The sequence below is a fragment of the Lathamus discolor genome, chromosome 7 (genome assembly GCF_037157495.1).
Source record: "Lathamus discolor isolate bLatDis1 chromosome 7, bLatDis1.hap1, whole genome shotgun sequence".
NCBI classification, from domain to species: domain Eukaryota; kingdom Metazoa; phylum Chordata; class Aves; order Psittaciformes; family Psittacidae; genus Lathamus; species Lathamus discolor.
In genome coordinates, this window is record NC_088890.1 from 10154929 (window position 1) to 10176737 (window position 21809).

At 40.2% G+C, this 21809-nt stretch overlaps 1 protein-coding gene across 8 annotated transcripts in view; it reads right to left on the reverse strand.

The window, feature by feature from the left end:
* The window catches only part of GRM7 (glutamate metabotropic receptor 7), a 298668-nt gene that overhangs the window by 96570 nt on the left and 180289 nt on the right, over positions 1 to 21809 (reverse strand). For all 8 annotated transcript variants that reach the window (XM_065687271.1, XM_065687277.1, XM_065687275.1 and 5 more), the window contains 2 exons: positions 13559 to 13699; positions 305 to 505 (listed from right to left, as the gene is read on the reverse strand). In XM_065687271.1, the coding sequence (XP_065543343.1) occupies positions 305 to 505; positions 13559 to 13699 (342 nt within the window). The remainder of the gene's footprint in view (positions 1 to 304; positions 506 to 13558; positions 13700 to 21809) is intronic.

The window sequence follows — 21809 nt, forward strand, 5'->3', positions numbered from 1 at the left end:
AGATTTCTAGGGCTTCAACAGGCTTACTTAGTCAGAGACAAGCTTAGGCTTTTACCCAGTTACTTCTCCCATAGGAAATTAGTCTTCTGGAAGGTAACGCAAAATAGCAGCAGCAACTTCTGTCTTTGGGCAGTAGCAACCTGTTTGCTTTGGCCAAAACATGAAAACACATGGTCTTCTGCCACAAACTAGCATAACAATGAAAAGTCTTGATCTGCACTATATGAAAAAATATATAAAATGAAATAAAGTGGAAAAAAGTCACATGGGTCAACATGCTACTGAAGCAGTGGTCTCTGCTCACCGTTGAAGTTAACACTGCGGATGTACTTGAGCAGCTTTTTGCCTCCTGCATGCTCCATCTCAGGGCAGACCCCTGGGTAGTCGGCACAGAGGTCCTTGTTCATGTGGTGCAGAGCGTGTGCCATGGCATACACAGCATCGATCACGAACTGAACCTTCCCCTCCTGCTCATAGTGGGAGTCTTTGCCAATTCTCTCCTGTCCTGCATGTTAGAAACAAACACACACACAGAAGGACAGTAAGGAACAGCGATCTCCTGATATGAAATACAAATGAATCCTCTTAGAGTACAGTTAAAGAACTGCATGCTTTGCTCAATATAATAAAAAAAAATTAAGTTATAGTTTTACTAATTGAAACAAAACCAAGCCTTTCTTGATAGTAGGATAATCCGCACTTCCTGCAAGTTATTCTACCATAGTCCAGAGAAACAAATCCTGCCATAATCACAAACTTGAAACTAACCTACAGGGACTGTCTTACAGAGAGAAAACATCAGACTCTGTATGCTCCCAAAGTATGTCTTTGAAAGAAGAAAGCATTTAAAATAAAGCACAGCTGGTATTTAAAGTCTGATGTTTTGTTCTGCTGCAAATCCCAGTCTCTAATTGAAAGACAGCCAGATTGAGGGAAGAAAGAATCACTTCAGAGATGCAACTGAAGGGGTGCTCCAGAGAGCTGAGTGAAACACGCCTGCTATTAACGCCACCTCGGGTAGCTCAGTCTGTTTGCATTAACTACGCACCCTTCCTCTTTCCAACCTACAGAGACTGAAATGTCCTTCAGAATCCACTGATTGCCTTTAAAATATTTTAGCAGGCAAGAACTTAAGGAATCCAAATGCTTAATGTCATTCCAACTGCAACAGGGGAAAAGCAGTGGTTTTAGAGTCATTCCTTGATTGCTGCAGCACCCAGCATGTTTGAAACTACAAACTCTCTGCCTTGGAGATCTTCTCATCCAACAGGCCAAGACATGAGAAAAAGTTCGAGAGAAAGGAGGCGTATTTGCAGATGGAAACTTGGAACACAGAAATTAAACCACAAAGGACCAAAAGAACTCAATAGCAGTGACAAAAAAAGTATTTCAGGTGTTTGGCTCATGCCTTAACCATTCTCTTCCTCTCAGACTTGATATGGATATGTAACATGACTGTAAAACCAGGGAAGAAGATGGTCTTCTTGTTTTTATGGTTGTGTGAACTGCAACTAAGCAAACCAAACAGTATATTCGGAGCTTGAAGAAGGCACAACAGAGAATCGGGAATCTCTGATTATTTATTTCTTTTTTCATGACATTGTCCACTCACTTCTTGTTTTACCTTGTTCAAGTAACACCTGCATGATTCAATCTGTCCAGCTGAAAGATGTGTGATTATACTTCCCCATCTCACCAGGGTTTTGTGAAACATAATTACTGCTTGTGAAGTGTTCTGAGCTGCATCAATGAAATCAGCAGAAGTGCAATCTATTCTTTTCCAAGGGTGGCCACACTCCACTTGTTTTACCTGCAACATCACAGTTATTTCTAACCTCACGTTGGGCTTGATCACCTTCCTGCAGTACCTGCAAGTCTGCCTACTGCCAGGAGCTACAAGAATCCAGTGCTTGAGTCATCTCTTGCAACTCTTTGGGAGACATCCAATCAAAGTAAATGTTCAGTTGGAGGACACAAGTGGGAGAAATTTCTTTGTTAACATCCTTAATTAGAAATAGGGATGAGTGAATTTAAATTAGCTGATTGATACCAATAAGAAAAGGAAATCAGGTTCTTAATGAATGTGAGAAAGTAATGGATTTTAACAGAAGCAAAAAGTCCATTTTCCTGTTGCTGCTCAGCTAAAATGTTTGCTCCAGCTCATGAGACAAAGGCAGTTCCCCCCAAAAAATCCTTTTTTTTTCTGAGAGGAAGTAGACCAGAACTACAAAAAAGCACACAGAAATCACCACCTTGTAACAGAAATTCTACCTGCACAAATAATGTCTACATATCCGTAAAAGTGATTGAAGATAAGCAAAGATGTTAATCCCCTTATATGAATATCTTTATCCAAATTTTTCCTCCTTCTTTGGTTACCTCTGTAATTACCAAACTGCACCTTTGATGTCTAATCCACTCAACCTGCATACCATGTCTGAGAGACCCGTTACCACAGCCCCTCAATATTAGATCTCAGCTACACTGGAAACATTGAAATCCTGCAAATAATTCAGCAGCGCAAGACAGCTACCGGACTGTGAAGATCCATGTACTGTCCTTTTCATTATTTCACTCCCCTCTCATTGACTACAAAACTTACTACATTTCCAGGCCCAGACAAGGAAAATGCTTTTAACTGGTTTCAGCTCAGCTAAATAACCAAATTAGCAATGCAACAGAAACGCACACCAACGGAAATGAATTTGGGATTGAAATGCTGCACACAAACAATACTAATTAGGCATGTTAAGTTCCAGAAGCATGGCTGGCCAAATGCACAGCAGAAAGAAAACCTTTAGCAGTGAAATATCTGTGAAAGGAACCTGAGCAAAATCCGCTGTAAAAAAAAAAACCCCAAGAACAACGTTAGCAGTGTCCCAGTATGAAAATAATAAAGATTTGAAAAACTCAATAGAATTTCCAGTAACAAGAATGCTTTCTTGTACTAGAAACAGCCACTTAGTTGAGTTTATTTTCAAGAATTTGTGCAAAATAAATCCAGATATGTAGTCAAATCTAACTGCCCTCCCAGAAAACATACACAAACTTATACAATTGGAACGACAGCTTGCTGTCCTTCATCTAGAACATAGGGTACCTTTCAAAGTGGCTTTATTGAAATTAGAAATTTAGCCCAAATTTGAACTAGAAAAGAACCTGCAAAGCAATTCCCATATTTTACATATGACAAAAAGCCTCCAGGCTTCAACATTAAAAAAAAATTAAAATATCCAGTTGAACAGTGCTCCTCCTAGATTATATCAAACTACCACCATATTAATCCAGTGAGCAGCAAATCAGGCCCAAAGTCTGTTCTCAGACAGGAATAAACCAAGGTGATGGGCACAATTTTATTTCCAACTTCAATGTTACCGTGGCAATTATTTCCCCCTCCTTGGTTTAGCTGAAGAAACCAAGCAGAAAAATTTACCACATGCTTCAGGACTAGTTCCTGCATATATGGCTGTATAGAAATTCAGTTATTAATTATTCCTGGAATAAAAACCCCAAAAGTCATTAGGTTCTTACAGCTAAACATAGCAATCCCAGTGCTGCATATGCCTCCTGGCAAAGGGGTAGTCTTGAACCCCCAGCCCAGTCCTGTCAGGGCACTGTGGGCATCTCAAAGAAGCAAAACTTGATGCAAGAGAAAGAGCCAACAGATGAACTCAGGTGTTGGGTGCAGCAAGAAAACACACACCCTCCATGCTCTCAGAAGACACCAAAAGCACAGAAGGCAAACATAAACCCCATTTGCACTATGATATGAGAATCTTCTGCTCCTCTTACATGCCCTGTTCTTTACAGGTTGCCTTTTTATCTTTTCCTTTTTAACTCCCCATAACTTGGTGATCTCAGGAGCCATGCGGTAACATTATTTTCTTCAGCAATGAAGTAGCTGACACCTGAGACATATGCACACAAAGCGATTTCAAGAGAATGCACTTCTGCTCCATGGAATTGAAATGGAGTACCTTGGGATGTCAGGAGAAGGATGAAACACAAAGGCAATTTATTGACATGAGCAGTTTTTGCTTCCGAAAGATCCATTTGAAGGTGATGACAAATAATTTAACCTCACTTGTTACTAGAGTCTCAAGTGCCCATCATTATGATTCCTATGAGACTGAGTGGTTAGGTCTCTTGCTTCAGGCAAATCTTCACAAGAGAAAAATACTGCAACAAAGAGGAAAAAAAAGCCCCAAACCCGGAGTAGTGACAATACAGAGAGAAAGAGGTCCTCTTGTACTATCTCCTTCAGATGACAGAAATTAAATGCAAGTTTAAGTACTCTTGGTCACCCTTTCTGCACCTCCACAAGGGTGACGCTTAACACCTCCTTGTATGGAGAAGGAGCTGACAAAATAGTTTTTCGTACTGCATTTTCTCACCATCTCCCTTTCAACTGATTTTTCTGGACTCATCACTGATCATAATGTATGGGATGTGATATGATGTATATACATGGTATTGCAAGGACAATTTTTATCACTTAAAATTGATACAGATAGATATCAAAATCCCATTTCTTTGGTGCTTACATTAGCTGAATTCAGACATTGGCTCAGTTTCTGAAGGATTAAACACATTTTCGAAGGAACTTACATAACTGTGCTGCTAAGAACCTAGTGATAGTCATCATTAGCAAGAGATTTAATTTAAAGATTGTGGAATGCTCAAAGTCTCAAACAAGCAGCTATTATTTGTACAAGTTAGAATTCAGCAGCTGGTTAAGTGCTGACAGAAAAATGTATACTCTTCATCCATCTCCGGCATATTTAGCGTTATTAGAAGCCTGATGCCTGTGAGCAAAGAGACATCCATGAAGCAACAGCTACAATTATTAGTCTGTAACTGTACAAGTGCCTATACATGCTATTCCGTAATGATACTGAAGCTTCCTCCAGCTACACATAGAATGCTCAGCCTGTGCAGCTGCAACGGCTGTACTTGTGGTACTCCAGAAGCATGCATAAGAGCACAAAAAAAAAAACGGATCCACCATCTTTAATAGACAAGTACCCACATCCAGGGCTCTCCAGAATAAGATCAGAGCTATCACTCCTTGGATATTCAGTCATTATATAGACATTACTTTACATACAAGGAGGTGTAAAGTCTGAATGCTTCTCCAAATAAGCTCTTGATTTGAAAGTAGCTGAGTACTACAGCTTGAGAAAAACTAACAATATGCTAGAGTAAATATTGTAATTTAAACAAGTAGCGTATGACAATCAGCCCTCTTTTCAATATAATCCATGTATTGTCATTTTACAAAGAAATGCAAGATTCAATAACACAGCTATGTAGTTACAGTCATCTATCCAGCCCATCCTAATTCAGAAGATCTCATTATAGACACAAGCCATTATCTCAAACCTATCAAACCAATCCTCGTGGATTTTCTTCGGGAAAGCAGATGAGCTTTCAAGATTCTACTGCTAACCACACAAGAACATCCTTCTGTGCTGGGACAAAATTTCTGCTTTACTTCTAATGGCTAAAGAGAACTCTTGCCTAATCTCCTTTGCAACCTGTGGTGTCAGCACAGCTCTGCAGCCTTCTATGACTCTGATGAAGAGAGATAAATTCATATTGCGCAACAAATTTGGAAGTCAGGCCAACTGTTCTATACCAGTAACAGGCAGGGAAGCCATTTTTAACTAGAAAGGCTTTTTTTCCTAAGTTGATATACACTTGACCCACAGTCAGACATCTGCAGCAGCAGATAAACAGAGATACAGCTGTACTTAGTGACTCTATCACCGAAACCCTCAGAAAGCAGATAGAGTCAGCTTTAAGCCCAATACACTAACAGCCTCCAATCAAACTTAGGAAACCAGGCTCTCACAATGCCTTACACTGTATTCCTCATTTAGGAGGACAAAAAAAAAAAAAAAAAAAAAAATCCCTGCACTGTAACTAGACTTCACTCAGAAGTATTACAGTAAAAACCAAAATGAGTATAGTGCTCATCTGCATAGTGCTCATGAAAGTCCTACTGAAAAATTCTTATTCCAATACCACAAATATCAATATCACATCATAATGATGGTGATAATAATAACTATGATAATTCTTCAGCAGTTTACAGAAAATTTACAGGGATGCATTGAGTTTTGTGAAGCTACATCCACTTCCATCTGTCAGACAATGATTTTTTTTTCCCTCAATTACACTGATTCAAGCCACCATAACAGTTTCTGTTCTCAGGTGTGCATGTGTACACCAGAGTAGATTTTAGATTAGAAAACTGACCTAATTTTCTTACCTGAGATGTCCTCTGTGCATTCAACATTCTCATTAAAACATGCCATAGGTCTCAACTATATACCAGTGCTGAAGTACTACACTCATAAAGAAAAAAATCAGCACCAGGCTAGCCAGCACCAATGCAACTCACAGACACTTTACAGCTTTGTATTGCTAACCCGTAAATAAAGCAAGCTTCCTGTAGCAATAACTGCTGGTGAAGACAGTGATCAAGCAAAAGTGTAGAAAAAGCACTTCTTAAAGATGAGAAGGCCTAAATTGGAGCTATCTTTGTGTTTGGGCACTTGGATGAAAATGCAGTTTGCAGATAGAGGAACACGTATGTCAATAGCAAGACGACAGTCATTTGAATCACGGGGATTTGTTGGCAATTCACCTCGGCAATCTAGAAATCTAAGCGATTTTAAGAAATGTCTTTCTGAAAGATAATAGAGTTTAGAAAAACATAAAGCTTAAGAATAAACTCTTCAAGGTTGGTTTAATGAACTAACCCTTGCACGATTATTTCAGGAATTTCATGTGTATATATATTTTGAAGTATTATGATATTAAACGAGATTCACTTTTTAAAATCAAAGCATAACAGTCATCAAACTGCAATGCATACTTGGAAAATTCAATATTATGTGGAAAATATTTTGCTTAGGAAGAGTTACACATACGCAGTCAACTTGCTAGTGCTTAACATTGCTTACTTGCACCTAAACTTGTGCACATCACATTCTTCAGACAAAAAAGTTGACTTTTTTTTTTTCTCATGGGTGTTATCATTGGGATGTATTGGCAGTCTGAAGACTGTTGAAGTATTCACAAGATAAGATGCAATCCAATCTAGTAAAAGAACAGAGAACTGAAATCCTGGATTTCAAATAGAAATCAAAACTATGTATGTATGTAAGTCAAAACTAAGATGTATGGTTCTCTAACCATACATGAAAATCTTAGCATCTCCAAGCTGTGGCTACATCTGTGTTGGCTCAGAAAAGTTAAAGGAGTCACCCAAAGGTGAGCTGGACTTAGTAACAAGCAGTTTATTGGAGAGCATACTGCTTCATTCAGGTGTGCCTTGAATTTGTTTCCCCCTTTAAACATTGTAATTTCAGAAGAAGCCTGTCTATAACCAAGATCACATACTACTGGAAAGACAGTCATCACCACAAAGAGAGGAAAAAGCAGAAGCTGTCAATGGAAACATTACAAAAATATAGATCAGCCACTCCCTAGCAAGGAAACACCATGTAGGTGTCCTGAGAAAGAAGGGAGGAAGAGGCAGGCTATACTAGCAAAGATGGAAAATGATTACCCAGGCCACTTATTTACCTGCATCAGAGCACAGGAGGTAATTGAAAAGATAAATTTCCCCTCCTGGTGTGCCCTTTAACCTTATTCATAGCTTGCAGGGCAAGCAAAAGAAGATAAATTTTAGTCTTTATCCTTTCTGCACTGAAATAATATCTACCTTCACGCACACACATTAGCACACATTTTGTTCCATACCTTGGAGCCTGGAGGAGAAAGTGCGCAGAGCAATCTCTGTAACAATAGCTAACTGAAAGCTTTTTTGCTCATGCCTATGTCATCAATCACACACCATAAAATCCTGGGCAAAAATCCACCCTGAGATACAGGCATGCAAATCTTGCTGTGTCCAGTGGCAGCTGGAAAAGGTATCCAAGGCCAGTGTTTGCCCTAAAGGAAATTGTTTTACAATTTTTATAGAGGATTGTTGACAACCAGCTTTACTTTAAATATTTCTGTATTTCAGTTCCTTGACTAACCACTCCTTAGGACTACAGTACAGTTTAGGACTACAGTACGGTTTAGGACTACAGTACGGTTTAGGACTACTGCCTAGGCAAGACTGCTTACAGATGACAACAGTAGGTGTTAACAAAAGGACTTGGTTAAGTAGAAAGACCTACTATCACTGGCCAAGATTTGGGGGGAAGAAAGGAAAGGGAAAGACGAGGAAAAAAATAAAATAGTAAAAGGGATAAGAGGTATAGCAACAAAGTCTGGACCTCCACAGTCTTGGCTGCTCAACCACAGAGCTTACAAGTCGGTCAACTTGTCTTTGTGTTACACATAGAATAATAAGGTTCCCTCACTTTTATGTAGCTGCAGAAAAAAATCATCCTGATGCACAGAAAATTGCCTGCTAACTAAAGGGAGCTGACAAAACTGCTCAGCCCCGTGTCGCCTTGGGATGGCAATTCAAGGCATGCTCATCGTGTTCAGCACACCTGCAACAATAGACAGAATGAATTCTCAAGCTGCAGATTCTCAGACAAAAGAAAAATGTACTGAGGATGGTTTGGATCCTCCTAAACCTGCTTTTTACAAATTTCTGAAGAACTCTTGATATTTGGTGTAGGACCCAGATCCAGTGATATCCACAACCCTTACAGTGAATAGAAAGAGGGTGCTAAGAAGAGCTGGGAGCAACCGGCAGTGCAGCCCTGCACTGCTCCCTGCAAACACCAGCAGTGTTCTAATGAAGCTTTGGTTTCACCCTTGCATTCTAGCGACCGCAAACATTTGTTTGCATAAACCTGCCATCCTGAACCTTGAGCAGTGCTGGAGATGGAACACCTTCGGCATTCACAGCCCTTCACACCATCAGTGGGAATCAGTCTAAACTTAGTCCCTGTCCCTGACATGATTTTTAGGGCACTGTGAACAGTTAAAGGCTTCTGACACCCTCAAGTCCAATATATATTTATTCTAATGAAGACCATGAAGCTGCTCTCATGAAAAGTGAATCACGCACACCATGGCTCCTGGCATTTGTTTAAAAAATGCTTTAGCTATTGGCCACCTGCCAGTAAGTTGCTCGAAACATCTCAGGCAATTTATTTTTTCCCCGAGATGAGGAATTTTGATGGCCTTTTGAGAACCGTTTTCCTTTCCATAGTAAATTGCACTTTGCTAATCTATTCGTGCACTAGATCACTCTTTGTAGTCAAATTATAAATAATAATCAGATATCCTCAGGCTCTGCTATTTACTATATCTTTTGTTTCTCATTATTTGTCTTTCCCTAACATATGGCTTCATAGAGCAAACCATCTCAACTGCTGGTGAAATAAAGACAGAATACTGCTGTTAGCTTCCTTATCCTCAAAAAACCCCCAAAACAAACCCAACCCCCAAACCTACCACATCCCAGCTTTTGGTATAATTTTAAACCAAACTACAGATAACAAAGTGGTTTGCCAAAATTTGCTTCTTCTCCCATCCCTATTTTCCATGGCCAGGAAACACAGTACGGTGCCACATTGAGGGTAACATGCCAGGTATCCAGAGCTGGGCTTCCATCATTTTGGGTATATTGATATATTTCTCAGGCGCATTTTTTGTTTTGAGAAAACCGAGACCAAGTGCAGCTCTCAGCACTTTGTATTGCTTCCTCCCCTTCAAAGGGTAAATCCCCATATAGAAAAAGCATTTACAGGAAATTCTGACAGACATATGGTAAATGCCACACAACTTTACAGTAAAGTGTAAACATCGAACTATTCCTTTTCAACTTTAACCTTTTTCATTACTAAATGGAAATCTGATCCCTTCTTCCCTCAGTAAACAACAGTTGTATCCAAAGCAGGCTGATAAGCAAGGCGTTTACTGATCTTGCACATAGTCTCTGATGCACATTGGCACGAGGTATTCTCTCCCCAGCTTCAGAAGGAAGTGTGTGTGGATATACACACATTCAAATTGCTGCCTTTTTAATTATTATTTTTACCCAAGACACCTGGGTCTTTCAATCCTTCCTTGTAACATTTTCAGACAGAAACTCAGTCCTTAAAGTAGCCTTTCATGATTGATGCTCCTTACATTTGACAGGGATTTGGCCTCTGAGCCACTAAATCTTAGCCCGGTAAAATCCTGCTGATGGAGCAAGCCCCCCCCCCCCCAGCATCACCCTCCTCCAAAGCCTCCTTCTCTTCCTCTAGCCTTCCATGAGGACCCAACACAGGCCAGGGCTCAGAGATGCCTCAGGATGGGCAGGTTTAGGAGTTTCCTCTGTGTGTAGCATGGCATGTGAATTTGCTCACAACAAGGCTTAGGGAGATGCTGCTCAGTGCACAATGACCAAGAAGATTCAGAGTCCTGATACTGCGCCTGCCTACACACTGCCTGGGAAGTTGAGTCTGGGTCCCTCTGAGGCATTTTCTCTTGTTCCAATTTAAATTCTAAACACAACTGTCCCACTTCTATGAAGCTTTTTGCTGAACCTCTGTCACTTCATCTTGCAGGCAGTATTCTCACAGCATTTACTCTAGAGCAAGTCGGTGTCTGAGCCATCACTGGGGCTGTACCTTTAGACTGATTACACTTGCAGGTAATTAGAAAAGCTCTCTGAGTAATCTACATTCTGATAAATGACATCCAAGGTGACATCACCCTCATATCACTTCATTAAGTCTCCTTGAGTGTAAAGCTATCTGAATTAAAAGCTATGTTTAATAAGGGAAACTAGTCAAGTGTTGCAATTTCCTCTGCAGGTAGTGGTACCTGCCATTAAAATGCAGGCACTCTGGGTATAGCAGACGCCTCTGTGTATTCCAAGTGCTTGTCTTTCTCTCTGGCATCTGCCTCTTTCTGCTACAGGTGGGTGCAGGTGCTTCTGATGGCACAGGCAATATTCCATACCCTCAGGTGGAAACATTCCTGTTGAAAGCAAGAGCACCTATATGGTACCTATGCTGATGGCTGCTGTTAGCAGAGAGACCTGCAAGCACACTGTGGCTGTTTGCACAGAGGCAGCATAGTATAATACTATTAAATTCTCAGCACTGTATATTTGATGTCAATAATCACTTTGAAACTTGTCAACATCTTGGTTCATGACGATATATACACAAAAAGCTTGTTTTATCATCTGTTAATTCTATATCCCCAAATCTCATGGCACTGGTAATGTTATTACAACATGGTTTTGTACAGGAAAGTATCTTCAGTTGAGCTCACAAAGCCCAGATCCCATCTCTGCATGTAACGTAATGTGGGCAGAGCATTCAGCATGGATTCCTTTGCAAAATCACAGCTATGAAACAAGTGTGCTGTTTTCTTCTGCAAAGATAGTTGTTTTCTTCTGTTAATCCTTTCCTGTAAGAGAACATTTTTACCCAGTTAGGGAAAACTTTTATGCTTAAATAAATACAAATGTCATTGAGGCAGAAGTTGTGCATGTAGAGGTATTTCAGAAAGTTGTAATACAAAAAGGTAAGCTGCCTGCAGGGTCCTTCTTGGAGAAGCTTCTCTTCATGGTCGCAGTCTGTGTTCCATGAACACTGAGCTCCCTGCTATGTGCAAGCAGATCAATTTAGAGTAGGAGCTCCCACACCTCACGCCGGTGCTCAGGAGCTCGACTGCTGTCAGGAACCGATGGCCTGTAGCCTACTACCTTGCTGCATTACAAATTACCAATCAAATTTTAAAATAATGATGATGATCCTTCATAATAGTATTACATCAGTGAGACGTTACGACTCTCATACTAGCAATATAATTCAAAGCTAATGCTTTTTCTGATGCACAATTTACTTCAGTTTGTAGAAGAGGGAAGGAAGATGTCAGGGCATGTCATTTGGTACAATATCGAGCTATAATGCGGCATTTCAGTTCGATAGGGTAAGTTAGCCATTGAAAACAAATGTTTCTGCTGAGTCTTTGCTGAGGGAAAGCAGAACACCATTTTATGCTCACATCAGAAAGCACAGGCTGTGAGCAACTGTAATAAAATAATGGCATAAACAATAAGGGTGAGAAGACACTTTTAGAAATTATCCCAAAGATCTTTTAGCAATTTTTAGTCCAATTCCAGCCTTCAGGGGAGACTCCAAATGCCAAATTTAACAGCAGTGTATTCCCAGTGGTAACTGCACTGTTTCTATGAACAACACTCCTACTCCCATCCATGAACTGAAACCAAACGCAGATTATATGAAATATGGAAAGTTTTCATCAATTTTCAAAGTGAAACATATCCTCCCTATGAACTAATTTCCTTTGATCAAAATTCAAGGCAATTATTCAACATAACACATTAAAACTGCTGTCATGAATAATTAAAATGAGAGGGAAGGAAAGGCAAAGGAAGGCGAAGGCAGAGGCAAGGCAGATGTCAGACAGTGTTATTGGCTTACCATCTGTATCATGGGATATATGTTCTGGTCAAAGCTTCTCTGCTGCCTTTTAAGCCCTGAGCAAATGCCCAACTCTGTACTACAGTCATTCACGTCACAAACACCAGCTCATCAAGGAATTGGCAGTCTGAGGGCAGACTCACCCCATTATGGAGTTTTAGAAGTACTTTTCTAGACAAGTACCCTCAGTATCTTCAATCAGCACAAGATCATTAAACTGGCAATGCTGCTGTTATCCCTACCGTAGCACTTGTTCAGTCCTGGATAACTCCAGGAACACATCAGTGCCATCAAGATGGTTGTGCTAAGAATTGTGTAACTCAGTTAAAAATGAAATCACCCTTGGCCATCTCTGTACTAAAAAAAGTCCCTGAGCCTTCATGTGATCAGAAACAGAAATTCCTGGAAAAATATGATCTTACAAACGGTGGCAGTACCTCATACAAGGAAAAAAGGAGTGAATCTGTCAGCCACCAGAAAATGAGAGGCCAAACAAAACACTACTAAAAGTCATGAACCTCAGTCACAGCTACAGACTGAAACTTACCTAATTGAGGTTGCAAAATGAATTATTTAACCCCAATTTCTCAAACAACATTAGTGAGAACAAGAATCTGAGTAACAACTTTATGCTACCTAAAATGAAAACATCTCACCCTGTACTACTACTTTCCTACAGGTGCACTTCCTCCAAAAGCTCAGTTCAAAGGCACATGGTTAGTACAGGACCGTGAGCAGACACAGGAGGTGGCCAATTTGTGATTTGCAAGTGGGTGACAAGGCACAAGCTCTGGAAATATTCTGCTATCTAAAACAAACTAACAAAAAACCCACTCAAGCCATCCTGTACTCAATCCAAAGCACGTCTGGGTCCCACAGAAAATACTGATTTTCCTGCTGGATGGACAGCCAGAAAAAGGAAGAAATAGAAGAATGTATTTTTTGTTGTGTCTCATCTACTTCTTTTGTACTGCAAGGCAGATGCTGCTGTTCCATTTTCTCTACAACCTACAAAAACACAATTTATTTCTCCAATCTGTCTCTAGCCAAGCTTCCTTACATCAGCCATGCAGCCACTCCACTGCAGCTCACATCCACCAGCACAAGGAGGGTGAAGCAAATTAAGTTACCTGTGCATTTACGGTCCGTGTCTTCCTTCTTCGACCCGGTGATGGTTAACTTGCAGTTGAAGTTCTCCTCCCAGTACTCTGCAAACCACACGTTCCTTCTGTTGTTCTCCAAGGTGCGGGAGGTGAAATAGGTATCAAACCCTGGAGAAGGAGACAGGTGGGAATCTGAAGTTCAGTTCGTAATGCACAGGAACTACTGCAGCCTGGAAAACAAGTATTTCTGTTTGTACCTTTTTCAATATCCATCACACATTCACATCTCTACCCACTTGGGATGGTCATGGAAAGGAAGGAAGTCCACTGCACATTTTACCTAACCAGCTACACCTTGCAAGTCAATTACTCTGCTGCTCTGAGGTATAAAACTAGGCAAGATATATGTAAAACAGGGATTAATATAAAAGAGAGTTATAACCTGAAAGCATCAATTAGATATATACCAATAAGGAATGAAAATAAATGATATGGTACAGCTGATATTAGGCTGAGCTCAACACAACTAATTTTGCAATTAACCTCTCCAGACCTCCAGAGAAGGCAGTTTCATCTAAACTGGTCATTATTAGTCCACCTTATTGGTTTCAGAGCATAAATTTTTCCTTTCATTTCCTTTCAGAAAGGTACAGATAAGCTCAGAGAGCAAAACTTCTAAGAGGTAACTGTGAATCACCACAGTTTACTGGGATTGGACATCCTGCGGTGAGTGAGAGGGGAAGGTTTCCTTCCTTAGACCTGTGAGATTCAGTCTACTAGTGGAGTCACAAACAGCTTGCAATGCTGCAAGGGTAAAAATGATACACAACCTCAATATTAAAATAATGGGGAGAAACATTACGATTTTCAATACCTGAGCTGAAGGGCAATGAAGATATCTGAAACCCCCAAGTTGTCTTCTATTGCAGAAACATAGTCCTCTATTTGCTGAAATAAACTGCATAACTATTGAGTAGCTGTGTAGCAGCAAATTGTACTTAGTTTTCATATTGCTCTTAACCATATTCTCTCTCTCGCCGTAGCACCTTACCAGCTTGCCAGAAGAGAAACATACTTTGGCTTTATTTTTTTTGCAGCAATGTATATCACTATATACACACACCTATCTATGGAAACACATGCATGTGTATAGTGATTAAGGAAAAGCTTTATCTAAAGGCTTACAAATCAGGAAAGCTAATCGAAAAAAAAATAAAACTACTACAAAATTAAATCCTGATCCATTTAATTCTGATCACAAATTACATCTGCCATAATGTACGGATTTTCTCTATTGAATTTTCAAACTCTGTAGTTTAAAACTGAGCTAGATACCCTTTCCCAGTTCAGATTATTCCCCATCAAAGATTATCAAAAGAAACATCACATTACTAACTATCCCAGGCACCTCGTTTCACGTGGCTGTATTTAAGCACCCTTCTACCGTTCATTCTCTTCCAAAACTGAGTTAATTCCCAAAAGCCTAAAGAAACCTTTGTGCAAACAATCACAAATCAACAGACACGTGTCCTAAGTACTAGCACGGTAGCCGAGATCTGACCTTTGGTGCTGCCATGACTGAGGATCCTACAAGAGCACAGTGACAACAGACTTGTAGGGCAGTGACTCAGGCACCCATCTCACTGTGACAACCCACTCCTGATGGACAGAGGTGAGTCCTCAGGAGCATGAGGGCAATGACCAGTGAGGATCACCACCCTCCCACAACATTTTTATTGCATTGCTATCCCAGGATACTTTTGGTTTTTCTTGGCAAACAGATGATCTGCACAAGGACAAATATACGAGTTCACATCTACACACTCATACACAAAGTCTTTTGTCTTTTTTCTCTTTTTTTTTTTTCTTATTGCAGCCAACAGAAGCTGTATTCTCTCATCTGTTCAGAAGGAAAAGCACATGGAGTGACACAGCCAAGTATTCTTGGCACAGAACATGGAAAAGGTTTATCACCTCTACACCAGAGGTGCCAGGAAAACAAGAAATCGTTGTTCCACCCCTTTTGCCAGTTTAAAAGCTCCTGTCAGCCAAAATCCCTCGTTGGTTTTACAGATTTCGCTAAATCTGACAGTCCTTCTGATATAAGGGCACCATGCCCATTCTCTTCAGAGAGTTATATCAGTCTTACAAAAGCATATTCAAATAGCAGGATATTCACCACTATCAGTAGTGCTGAATACTTTTCCTAAGTCTTTCTAGTTATCTGGTTTTAGCCTGGAATGAGCAACATCAGAGCTTTTGCTTACCAAGACAGTTAAATTCAGTATTCTTCATGCAACCTTCCAGAACTGTAATCCCAGTCAAGTTCAGTTACAAAAGAGTTTTTTTCTTTTTCTATGAATGTTGCTGAGGTTTTCAGACTATACAAATCTGAAACCTGGATAAAGCAGATCAATCAGAAAGAGGACTTGAAAATGCTGGTTGCACACTGAGAAGCTCAGAGCTAAATTACAGTGCAAATCCATTGAAGATGCAAATCTCGGAATATCTACTTTGTCCCTTTACTTGGCTTTACAGCCTGTACTAGCAGTGCAGAAGAGGGTGGAAACACTGAAGCAGCAAGCTCTTACACATACTAAACCATTTCTCTATATTGCATGATCACATGGTTCCTTTTGAATTTGCAGTTAGAAATGACAGTAAATACATATTCCATTGAAAGAGAGAAAAAAGTTCCTTGCACCATAGCCAACAATTTCTCTCACTGAAATAGGTGGGTAAATTGATGCAATCTGGCACTCCACACAATGAAATTGAGTCAGAGGAAAAACATATGGCATCGTTAAATTAGCATAGCAATCCATCCGCTGTAGGACAAAAATAGACAGCATGTAAACAGATGTTTTCAAATAAAAAAGAAGATTAGGAGTGGGGTCAATCTGTCTCCTTGTATTAGTTTTGTGTACCATTGACCCAACTGTAATATATATTTTCCTAATTCTGAACCTACTGTTCGTGACTTGCATTCAAAGCCCACTGCTCCATAAGACATCATCTCCAAAAATCAAATCAGAAAAATAAGTATTGGGGTCTTCCAGAAGCGGGCTGAAAGCAAATTAAAATTTCACCTCCAGCATCACTAGAAAACATGGGTTAATTTCTCCTGCAACAAATATCTCAGTGCTTTGGGATGGTGACAAACCCTAAGTGACAGGCCATACCAACTCAGTACCACGCTCTCTAGCTGGTAGCTGGCACCTGAAGGACTACAACCAAATCACGGAAACCTGCAAGCAAAACACCAGAACTGGACAGGAGAAAAGCTCAGTGGTGTATTTAAGTACTACTGAATATTTGAGCCAACTCCATATACTCAGTACAGCTTGTCCTGTCCTTAACATGCATTTTGTAGCTTGGAATAAAAGGTTCTGTCATGGTTTAAGCCCAGCCAGCAACCCAGAACCACGCAGCCGCTTGCTCACTCCCTCCCCCTGCCTTCCTCCCACTGCTCCTGGAGGGATGGGGAGGAGAATCGAAAGAACGCAACTCCCACGGGTTGAGATAAGAACAGCCCAGTAACTAAGGTATAATACAAATCACCACTGTTGCCACCAATAATAATAATGATAAGGGAAATAACAAGGGAAGAGAATACTACTGCTTACCACCCGCTGACCGATGCCCAGGCCGAACCCAGCAGCAATCTCACCCTTCTGGGTAACTGCCCCCAGTTTATATACTGTGCATGACGTGCTGTGGTATGGAATACCTCTTTGGTCAGTTTGGGTCAGGTGTCCTGTCTCTGCTTCCTCCCGGCTTCCCCTCCTCCCTGGCAGAGCATGAGGCTCAGAAAGTCCTTGGTCAGAGTAAACATTACTGAGCAGCAACTGAAAACAGCGGTGTTATCAGTGCTGTTCCTAGGTCAAAACCACAGCACTGCACCAGATACTAAGAAGGAGAAAAATGACTGCTACTGCTGAACCCAGGACAGCTTCCCAGAATCAAGCTGCATGAGGCTGCAGGGAAAGAGCTGACCTCTGATGGCAGAGACCCCTGATCTGTTGCATTTATGCTCAAGCAGGGACTTAACCTGGGTTTCCCTTCTTTTAAAGAAACAATTTAGTAAAACTCTCCTGCCACAACTGCTGTACTCAATTAATAGCAAATTAGCGACTTAGGAATGTTTCTGTGCATGGTCTCTAGAAGGGACTGCACAATTTCTGCACTACTGGCATGAAATGTCCTAAGGAAAATATTTAAGCGGATGGGTGAGAAGAAAATGTAGAAAACACTGTAAATGCAAGCTAAACCTGTTTTCCTGTAAGACTATGTGTATTAGTTTTACTCGTAATTAAAAGAGCATTTCAAAGGGGATATTGAGTCATAAGATTTGAGATACATACATGGCTCAGAAAATTATACCTTACCAATGTGCCAAACTACCTGACCTCTGGGAAAAGTGCTCTACAACTAATAAGATAAAAATCAATGTCTTGATAAACCTGTAATAGAATTCCATGAGAATTACTCAAAACCTTTACAGATTTAATAACAAATAACAACATTGTCATTGATTTTTTTAATGATCCTTCTGCATTCTCAAGAAGGAATACAGATCCCTGTTAAAGTGTGTACATTTTTTACCATTATTTTGTATTGATCAAAACAAGTAGGCAAGTGACTGACTGAGGAATGGAGTTATGCAGAATACCAAACTTCTATTAATTCCTACCAAGTGGAAGTACTGTGCACTCACTTGCTGTTTCGGTTGCATTGTAGATCATTGCACTACTGCTCCCACATAGCCAAAATCTTGACGACCTCTAAGGCGTCACCTTTGCAAATAGTCTCCTTCCCAACATACTCAGGACCAAGAAACCTCCCATCTCTATAGCCAGGACCTAGTGGATAGAATCCTACACAGCTCCACAGGAGCAAGGCCAGGAGCGTACTCAAAGGCACCACTTTCTAGTTGATAAATGTTTTCAGTTTTTACACAAAGCTCTGGCACATGTGCATAGCTGGGGTCTGATGCACCACAGAATAAGACCTAGAATGTTTCATCCTATCAAATGAATGAGTTGAATGGTGACAGTTCACAGTGGATGAGATTTTCATCCAATTTAAGAGTTAGCAAAGAATGCTCAGTGGAATCTCACCACTTCTAAGCCATTTTGTTTTTCCTGTTCTATTTTGTTCGTTTTTTTTTCCGTATCATTCTCGAGAATCCTGTCAGAGCAGTTATTATGACTGCTGAAATACACTGGCTGAAATGAATACACACCACGCTTGTTGCTCTGTGATTTGAGCCAGCAAATCCCTACCATTTCATTTTTTATCCCACCATTATTTTCAGAAGGGTAATTGTGTTCAATGCACTTTAAAGCAACTTAAAAACAAACAAACGAACAAGAAACCTAGAGGAAAAATACATTTTTAAATTAAGAGAAAATAGGATCAATTTAAAGGTCTTACCATTGTTAAGCTTCACATTAGAGCAAACCCCAAGCATCCAATTGCTAGTGTTACTGCTGCCATGCAACCACCTTCGTTAGTGGACTTAAACACTAGGATCCCCATGATGAGTTTCATGATTAAATTCCCATTAAGGAAAACTTTGTAAAGTAGTTACATATCTATGTTATTGTATTTTGAATCTTAAGGCTATGATGGATCTATGTAAAGATTATGAGCTAATGCATAAGGATTTAAGTCACACAAGTTTAACAGCCACAACTACAGTAGCTCTCCAGTTCTCCCAGGCTCCTCCTAAGGTGTAAGCACAACTGTGGCAAGCACAAGCACCTGCTCTTACCCTTGTACATGGTCAAGTGCTACACTCAAGTGACATGTTATGTTAATGATTTCCCAAGATTCCCCATATAATTAAGAAAATTACTTTTTTCAGCAAATACTTTTAAGAGACATAGATGGTATTTTTTTTAGATTTTACAAATTAAAACAAATCTTTTATTACTTTAAATCACTGTCATTTGATTAAATCATTATTCTTACACATACAGACATGACACTACCTAAATGGGTTCATCTATTTTTCCACCCCAGGATTACTGTACACATTAACTACATAGCAATGAAACAGACTTAAAATAAAAAAGGGACCCTCTCCCTTTGATGGAGGGCTGGTGAAGTCCAGGCGAGAGAAAGCACATTAGAAATTCCAAGGGGAATTCACATGCCTCATCCCCAGCTGGCTGGGGTCAAACTCTGCATGTCAGATTTCACCTGAGCATTTTATTCTGTGCTGTTTACGGTTAGTCACCCAGATGGAGAGTGCCAGCACAGCACCCAGCCCTGCCGCAGGAAACTCTTGCTGCCCTCCAGCTGCCCCATTCACTCTCAGAAACCCCTGAAGTCATCCTGGACCAGAGTACCACACCAAGGAAGGAGGCCACAGGGCTGCAGAGCCAGGAGGACTTTTAGAGCACCTCAATTTTCAAATGGAAAATGAGGTTGCTGCCTTGTGGTTGTTTCCTATACCCTCCACAAAAAAACCCCAAACCAAACAAAAACCCAGACCCAAAGGATTTATTTTTAACATTAATCTTGCATCTCTCCTTCTATTTGATGTTGCATCTTGCCCATTTTCTGCCTGAAAGCATAATGCTCAGCTTTCCTGGTAGAGATGGCTGAGGAATTATACGTGCGTTGGAGGATAAACCAGGCTTCAAAAGTAATGATGTGGTTTGCCATGGTCAGCTGCATTACAGAGGGGAGGAAAAAAAAGGTAGGCTTGCAGAGGAGGCATTTATCATGGGAAGGCATCAGGCACACACCTATGGGGAAAGGACAGGCTGCAGACGAGAAAGATGCAGGAGGGCAAGGAGGTACCCAAAGAGAGAGAGAGGAAAAGAAAGAGATTAAAATTCTCTTAGAGGATGCAATGCTGTGCACCAGTGAAATTACCAGCAGCCAAATGAAGTTCCCAGTATCTCAGGAGGAGAGCTGTGTGCGGGTGGCTCGGGAAGATCCATGGTGATAACGAGCCATTGGCATGGACGAACCAGATATTTATTAAGAGCGCTTCTGTCACTTCTCGTTGACCAAATTGTTAGCACACGCTGTGAAGCATCTATTTCATGTATCAGCATTGACTTCAAGGGCTCTCAGGTTATTGAATAAGGAAAATAATTAAGCTTAATTAAAACACAAAGTTGTTGACCTACCACATTTCTCATGTGCCTTTTCTTTCTCAGCCAAAGTGGCTCAGGAGCAAATACAGCATATTGACCCAATTTCATATGAGCAGATTTTATCAGTTTCCAATATTTTTATTCTTATCCATTTTGTTCACAGTATATCCACACTAATGATTGCTAGTTATACAAATTTTATTTACCCAGCTACTAAACCATCACTTACTATAATGACTGATATCAAGTGAGTTGAAAGCAGCTATTCAATTTTCTGATTTTCCTAGTGTTCAAGCCAAAAGAGTTTGATTTACTGACATTAAATCTGGGATAACAGCATTAGGTGTGGAAGGATAAGATCAATTTTAAGATGGATAGTCTTTTTCTCAGGTTTTATTATGTTGCCCAAGCCACACATAAGTGTTATGTATTATGGAGCCATTAAGATACTCCACAGATATTTTCTTGACCTTCTTAGTCAGTAAAAAGGCCATAATATTAAATGATTTTATTAACTTCATTTATGCCATAGAAATGCTTTGCAGTTATTTTCTTTTGTAATAGTTGCTGATTATAACAGTGAAAAAGGGTACTTTAGTTGATGTCATATTTGACTTTTTATAGGCATGTCATAAATCACATATAAAGGAAATTCAGCTTGCCACACTTAGGGCAAATTTGGGATTTTAAACTATAAAGCTTTTATTATTGAAACAGATATTGGCGAAGTATCTTCACTGTCACTTTTATAAAGTTATACAGCTGCCACAGCAGTGAGATCATGACCTAGGTGGTGCCTAGCCAGTGCTGCAATAGAAAGGTTAATATAGAAGTATATTGTTATTCATTATTCTACATTTTATTGCCCTCAGGTGCTTCTTACTTTCACAGAGCTCTTATTTTTATCAATATAAACAGCAGAACCCCCTAAAATTGTTTCTCCTATGTGCTATTTTTATTGTGATACCAGCTAGACATCTCAGCTGAGGATAAGATTTTCCCATTGCAGCAGGACACACACAACAAATTGCTCAGCCCCATCTCGTTTCCCTTGCTGCCATGGTCTTCTGGATGGCATTGGGATCATCCTCTTGCCCAAGCAGGATGCTGATGTTCTAACCAAGAGGGACCCACTGTTTTCTTTATGAAGAGCAAAAGACGAA